The sequence below is a fragment of the Bison bison genome, unplaced genomic scaffold (genome assembly GCF_000754665.1).
Source record: "Bison bison bison isolate TAMUID 2011002044 unplaced genomic scaffold, Bison_UMD1.0 scf7180017864180, whole genome shotgun sequence".
NCBI classification, from domain to species: domain Eukaryota; kingdom Metazoa; phylum Chordata; class Mammalia; order Artiodactyla; family Bovidae; genus Bison; species Bison bison.
This window is the reverse complement of record NW_011494752.1, coordinates 10,081,547-10,088,819: the sequence shown is the minus strand read 5'-3', so window position 1 is coordinate 10,088,819 and position 7,273 is coordinate 10,081,547. Positions and strand designations below refer to the sequence as shown.

At 58.3% G+C, this 7,273-nt stretch overlaps 1 protein-coding gene across 1 annotated transcript in view; it reads right to left on the bottom strand.

Annotated features, from left to right (window-relative positions):
- Positions 1-766: 766 nt before the first annotated feature.
- The window catches only part of TRPV2 (transient receptor potential cation channel, subfamily V, member 2), a 16,132-nt gene continuing 9,625 nt past the window's right edge, over positions 767-7,273 (bottom strand). The window contains exons 9-15 of the mRNA XM_010842967.1: positions 7,224-7,273; positions 6,616-6,781; positions 4,813-4,879; positions 4,395-4,711; positions 3,427-3,554; positions 2,552-2,631; positions 767-1,001 (exon numbers count right to left, since the gene is read on the bottom strand). Of these exons, the coding sequence (XP_010841269.1) occupies positions 907-1,001; positions 2,552-2,631; positions 3,427-3,554; positions 4,395-4,711; positions 4,813-4,879; positions 6,616-6,781; positions 7,224-7,273 (903 nt within the window). The 3' untranslated portion in view covers positions 767-906. The remainder of the gene's footprint in view (positions 1,002-2,551; positions 2,632-3,426; positions 3,555-4,394; positions 4,712-4,812; positions 4,880-6,615; positions 6,782-7,223) is intronic.

Below are 7,273 nucleotides of genomic sequence, written 5' to 3'. Positions count from 1 at the left end.
CGCTCACTCCCAACCCCCGCTCCTTCGGGACTCCTCCAGCCGCGCCCGCGTTTCACCAGCGGTGAAGCCTTCCTCCCTCCCACAGCGTGGGAACAGGCTCGGGTCTGGCCACTTAAAAAACATTCAGCCCGACCACGCACGTCCTGTGAACAAACACACAGGACCCCAAGGGAAAATGCCGGAAACGCGGTGGTGACCCATCGGTTACTGAACGGGTCTTAGAAATAGGCGTGGGGTTTTAATGTAGGGAGGGGGGCTTCTAGAGGGGCCCACGCCTAGGGGTCAGACACCCACGAGGTCCACCGTCATGCGCGAAGGATTTAGTGTAAATGCCAAGGAGACCAGGAGGCGTCCGGAAATGCTTGGGGATGCCGGCTAGGGACCCCGAGGGCGCCCGGAGCCTCGCAAGCCTTCAGAGGCCGGTAACCTTGCTTTCGTGTCCCAGGGAGGTCCCTCCGGCTTGCATGGGTGGGAACTGCTCAAGAGGAATCGGTAATCCACAGCCTGAATGAAGTTCAGCCCAGGAGCGGGCTAAGAGACGTCCTGCAGGTGACTTTAGCAGGTGTCTGGAGGCTGGAGTAGAGGTGGCCCTACTGGCCTGTGTCCACCACCTCGCTTCTGCGGTGACAGCAGGCACAGCGCCTCGGCCAGCTGCCTGCACCCCAAAGAGGGCAGCTGGGGGGCTGCAGGTGAGGGTCCCTGTGCCCAGGAGACTGAGGGAGCAGCCCGGCCCCAGACACAGGTAAACTCTCAGAGAAATGGCAGATGCCAAACAGGCCAAGGGCCCAATACCTTTACTCAACTAACATTTCCAGGAGAGTTAGCCACAAGAAAATATTTATTCATTTTTGCCACCAAAGACCCCTGGAGCCCCAGAGCCAGCAGGTGGGACTGGAAAGATATCCATCAGTGGGATTCCAGGGGCTGCAGGGGCACATGGTCTTCCTCCACCGCGCTGTCCTGGCTGGACTGGGAGGCCAAAGCCGGGCTGGTGATGGCGCCTGTAAAGGGATGAAGACCACGGTGGCCTGGTCCTCAGGGTGTGTACCCCAGGAGGCAGGTGCCAGCAAACAGGAGGAGGCCACAGCTATGGCACCACCCGTGCCTGTAGACAGCAGGCGAGAAGTCCCCAGCAATGCCTCCCCCCACCACGTGCCCATCAGGGGTCTCCTCCCAGGATCTGAGAGTGCCTGCAGGTGACAGGCTTTTGTGTTAGAAACCGGAACACCTGAGATGATGTGCTGAAAAGCCAGAGGGTGGCGAGAGTCAGGTGCTCAGAGAAGAGAGGAGACCCCCCCACCCCAAGGAGAAGCTGGGAAAGGTGGATGCCCAGAGAATGGAAGGGCACTTGGGACAGAGCCAAGGAGAGAAAGGAACAGGGAGCACTGTTGAGGGACTGCTGTCACATGGAGGGAGGTGCAGGGAGGGGGCTGGACAACAGTCTGGGGCCTTGACCTGAGGAGGAGGAATGTGGCCTTCCAGGCAGTGGGAGGCGTTGTGTGCTGGGGGCTGTGTGTGGTTTTTGTCTGTATCAGAGGGACTGGAGTGGGATGAGCCAGGAGCCAAAAGCCTCCTCTAAGGTCTGGGTGCAGATGTGGGAGGGAAGGGGCAGGGCAGAGGGTCCCAAGGACACTCAGCACCAGGAGGCAGGGGGTGGTAGAGACCCACAAGTCCTCCCGCCTGGGCGAAGAGGGGCGGGCTGACAAATGTGGTCCTGGCAGGGCAGTCCCAAGGCTGTTCCTGATGGTGATGTCCAGTTAGAGGTCACAGCAGGCAGTGGGGTGTGGAACAACAAGGGGATTTTCAGAGTCTTGAAGGGAGGGGACAGCAGGGCTCGGAGGGAGGGAAACACACAGACGAGTGGGCAGGAAGTTATCAGTGAGGGCCGTGTGGTCAAGGACCCAGGAGCCCTGGAGGCCAGAGGAGACTCCACACACAGGTTTCTCGGGCGATGGGGAGGCTGTTGTGGGGAGGGGGCCAGGGCACAGCAGGTGGAGTCTGGAAAGAGCATGAGAAAGGAGAGAAGGGCAGCCAGAAGTCTTGAAGTGGGAGCTACAGAGGATTCTAAAGGGGCCTGTCCTGCAGATAGCCAGTCCTCAGAATAGGCCTCTGGTGGGGATCATTCTTGGAGGGGGGCCAGCACCACCCTAGAATGGAGGGGCCTTTCTATGGAGGGGCCTTGAACAAGCCTGGGCCATGAGGCAAAGGCAGAGGAAGTGGCTTCTCAGTCAGGTGTGGGGGTGGCCAGGCTGGCCTGTCGGGGTGGAGCCATTGGGCACTGGGGGCTCCCTAACTTGTTCCTCTGCTGGGTCCGCCCAGAACCCATTGAATGAATGGAGAGTGCAGCAGACAGACAGAAACCTAGACAGGAAGAAGCAGGAGAGGAGGGTGCACCAGGAGCTAGTTGCCCAAGTGATGGTGAGGAGGTGGGGGACAGACTGGGGAAGGCACCACTTTATGGGACAAAGCCACTCCACGGATGGAGCCTGGAGCCCAGACTCTCTGTGCTGTGGGCCAGGCAGACACTGACACACACCCCACAGCCACTCACCAGGGCCGCCCCGCCCTGAGGGCTCCTCGAACACCGTGGGCAGCGTCTGCTCCCACGCAGCCCAGTTCACTTCCTCCACCCTGCAGGAGACAGGGTAGCTGTGAGGCTCCAGGAGGCCAGGGGTGCAGGAGAGCGGCTGCCCCAGAGGAGGGCAAGGAGAGCGAGTCTTCTCTGCGGGACTCTGGACCATCCACCAGCCCACCTGAGCCTGTGCTCCCAGCTCTCAGACCGTTGCCCCTGCCAGGGGCCCACAGGGAGGAACGGGCGTCTCTCCCCTCTGGCTCTTCACAGTGACCTGGATTGTCCCCAGCATCCAGAGAGGAGTTTAGAGGAGCTGGGTCTTTGTGGACCCAGGCTCTGGAGTCTTTTCACAGCTACTCCACGTCTTAAGACCCACCCCCTTGCCGGGCTATGCCCTCAGAAAAGTGTGTTTCTGGCCGTGCACTTGTCACCAGGCTCCCTCTCTGTGGGGAGAGTCTTCTCTCGGGGGAAGGGTTGCAGCCTCAGGGTCAGGATCGGGGTGGAGGGTGGAAGGGCAAAGCCAACCAGTCACAGCAGGCTTAGCACGCTCTGACCCCAGGATGCCTCTGGCTTTTGACCTCCTGACTGTACCCCATTTCAGGCCTGAAGGAGTTAATCAGGACCATCGGGGAGGGACCTTCAGTTTCAGTCAGTGGATAGGAAGATGAACTGATAGAGCGGCAGGCCTTGGAGCTCTGGGTCTAATGAGGTCTAGCAGCACTGACCTTGCCGGCCCTGGCCAGAGTCCTCGGGCACGCAGACCCTGCCTTTCCCTCCCGACCTGGCTTTCCTTCCTAGCTGCTCCCCCGCTGGTTTTCAGCAGGGCCCCCAGGCTGCCCCACCCCCCTGCTCACCTGAAGCACCAGCGCTCGTCGGGGCTACCATCTGGCCTGGAGCCAACTGTCAGCTTCACCCCCGCCCGCTGCTGCTTCCTCCTGCACCACCAGTAGCCCTTCTCCATCTCTAGGACAGAGATGGCTTTCTGGGAACAAAGGATTCATCAGACAGCATGGCCGGCACTTCACAGTGTAACTCAGCATCTGTGAAGTGCATGCATCTAAATCCAGCCCCACAGTTCACATGCCTGTGTGTCAAGCCCTGCATCCCCTGAATGTGTTTCCACTTAGAGACTGAGGATGACGTGTCCTGGGTGATTGCTGGGGAGCCTGCAGGTGATGCATGCCCTGCAGTGACTTGCAGTCACATAACTACAGCTTCTAGAACTCCAGCAGGTGCAGAACTTCACAGTGCCTGCCCCTGGCACTCAAGCCAGGTGGGGGCGGCATGGAACTTTGCAGGTGAGGCTCAGAGAAGATAAGTGGCTTGCCCAAGGTCAGCAGTGAACTGGTCACACAGTTCAGCACCCCCTCACCCACAAGGCTCTCCCCGTAGCACCTCTCCAGACTCGCCCTGACCTTCCCAGGTCTCATCAGCTCCCAGCTACCCCAGCCTCTACCCTCCCCCTCAGCTCCTCCAGGCCAGGCCAACCCAGGCCCCTGCATCCCACATGTGTCGCCCACCAAGCTAACCCCACTGAACACTCAATGAGTACAGAAGCGGGTTGCACGAGGGTGGAGTCTTCATATCGTTCTCTGCCATATGCTTGGAGCCTAGAACCATGTCTAGCCCTGCACTGGGCACTCGGAAAACACTTAGTACTAACGATGATGGCAGCTAACACACAGCACCTAGTATGTGCGAGGCACCTTCCAAGACCTGATCTGTCCTCAAATCAGCCCTGTGCAGGAAGGAAGGAATGGACAAGGGAGATCCCACTCGGGGGCTCAGGACGCAGGAGGCGATGGGGACCCTCCCCAGGTACCTGCAGCTTCCAGATGCTCCAGCTGTCGGTGGCGATGCTGTTGACGGTCTCGCTCATGAGCGCAATGAGCATGTTGAGCAGCAAGACATAGGTGAGAAGCACATAGGCCAAGAGCAGCAGCAGCACCACACCGCGGAAGTGCAGCTGGTCTTGGAAGGCCAGCTCGCCCATGCCGATGGTGAACTTGAACAGCTCCAAGGAAGTGTCCAGGATGCCCTGGTATGGGGCCTCCTTGTCCTCCTTCCCCGCCACCTCTGTGGTGTTGGAACCCGCAGGGGCCCCGGTGTCCTGGGGCTCCCGACTCAGGCTCACTAGTGCTGCGCGGAGGGGAGAGAGGCAGAGGGTGCTCAGCCCAGGGGAGACCAGCGGGCAGCCTCAAGGGTGGGCAAGGGCTGGGTAGGGGAGTGAGGGCCTTTACCAACAGCGAAGCCGAAAAGGAAGACTAAGTAGACCCCCAGGAAGCGGAGCAGGTCCCGAAGGATGACCTAGAACATATGCCCCAGAGTTGGTGGGGGGGGCCAGGTCACTAGGTGTGACTCCAGACCCTGCCTCAGCCCTGCACATGTGCACACGCACATGGACAATGTGTGCATACACAGGCCCTGTGGAGCCACAGTGAGAAGGGGGGTCTTTAAAAAAAATCTATATCAGATCATATCATTTTCCTGCTCAAAACCCTCCAGGGCCAAAAAATTAAACCACAGGCCCCAGCGGCTCCACGTCTGGACATGACCTCGAAAGAAGGAATGGAAAACAAGGATTCGAACAGATAACCTGGGCACCCGTGTTTGCAGCAGCGTTGTTCAAACAGCCAGAGGTGGCAACAACCCAACTGTTCACAGATGGATGAACAGATAAACTAAATGTGGTGTCTACATACAGTGCAGTATTATTCAGTCTTAAACAGAAAGGGAATTCTAATGTGTGATAGCAGAGATGAACCTTGAGGACATTATGCCCAGGGAAATAAGCCAGACACAAAAGGACAAATACTGTATGACTGGCACTTACGTGATGAGGCACTCAGAATAGTGAAATTCATAGAGATAGAAAGTCATAGTGTGGTTACTAGGGGCAAGGAAGAGGCAAGTAACGGGGAGTTCGGGTTTCGTGGGACAGAATTTCAACTGGGGAAGGTGGACAAGTCCTAGAGATGATGGAGATGGTTGTACAACACTGTGAATGTATTTAATGTCACTGAGCTTCCCGGGTGGCTCAGTGGGAAAGAACCTGCCTGCCAATGTGGAGACGTGAGAGATGCGGGTTCCATCCCTTGGTGGGGAAGATCCCCTGGAGGAGAACATAGCAACCCACTCCAGTATTCTTGCCTGGAGAATCCCATGGACAGAAGAGCCTGGAGGGCCATAGTCCATAGGGTTGTAAAGAGTTCGACACGCCTGAAATCCTCCAGGGGCCTCCCCGAGGTCAGCAAAACCACTCCCTTCCCCCCACTTCCTCCCATACCCTCCCAGCCTCTGTCTGTCCCTAGCCATCCCAGCTCGCTCTAGCTTCTGGCCTCAGTCCCTTTGCCTAGATTTCTACTTCCTTGAGTCTGTGGTGGCTGGATCATTCTCTCAGATCTTAACGTACACGCCACCTCTGCAAAGAGACCCGCAGAACAGCCAGTCTACAGCGCCCATCACTGTCCCTCACACCCCCTTACATGTTTCCTTCAGAGAATTTAGTGTAATGCAGCATTCTCATTTGTTTTCTTATGCTGTCTCCTCGGCTAGAATGTCAGCTTCAGGAGAGTGAGATCTATTCTGCTTGTGAACAAAATACTGTGTTCCTGACACTTAGAACAGGGCCTGACCCATACCTAGCATCCGCTTCCTAAATGTTTGTTGAATGACTGAATGAATGCAGGCACCTCCACATGCCCAGACGACCCAGGGCACAGGCACACCGGTGAGCTTCTGTGCTTGGTCCCTGCTACTTCAGCAAGCAAGGGGGCGCGTGCTCCTGTGTGGACACTTGCCAGCACACACGTGCACATGTGCTTACCTGTATGGAGGGCAGCCTGTATGTGCGCCCTGATGCTGACACTCGGTGAGCGTCTGGGGGCACGGGGCACAGGCAGACTTGCTCACGTTCCCCTCTGCCTAGCCTAGCTGGGGGTGGGGGCGGTCGGCACCTGCCTGCTGAGCCCAAAAGGAGTGCCCCTGGGGTGCAGTGTCCAGCTCTGCCAGTCTGGCTGCACGGGCCTGCCCCTGCCTCTCACCTTCTGGATCATGACGCTGTAGATACCCGTGTACTGGAAGCCACGCATGTAGTAGAGCAGGTTCAGCCAGCCCAGCACCAGAGAGCACACGAGCAGCGGCAGGTATCCCTTGACGGCCAAGAAGCGCAGCACCTGGGACAGCACGGTGAGCAGTGCCTGGACCAGGCTGGGGGGGCAGGGTCAGTCAGTTCGCGGGCCTCCCCTGGCCGGGGCAGACCCCCCCTTGCCCCTCAACCCTGCCGCGGTCTCAGAGATGAGATGTCCTCTCCGTGTCCAGACTGGACTTGAGCATCCTGACCTCCATCTTGGGTGAGGTCCCTGAGGGCCCCACTTCCCTCCCCTGTAAAATGAGTGTGACAGTAACAATGCCTGACTCGGCGGGTGTCAGCAAGGATTCAGTGAGACACAGTAGGTAAAGACTTCAGGCTCCACTGAGGCAGAGCGAGGACTCGGTTGACGTGACTATCTCAGTGATGAGCTGGACCCAACAGCAGCCCAGCTCCTGGGTCCGGCCTGCATGCTGGTCCCAGCCCCTGGAGCTCCCTGGTCCCCAAAGCCAGCGTGGTGCCCAGGCCAAGATGGGGGAGGAGGGGTAAGGCCTCACGTACAAGAGGATTTCAAAGTAGCTGTCCATGAAGGAGATCCAGATGAACAGACG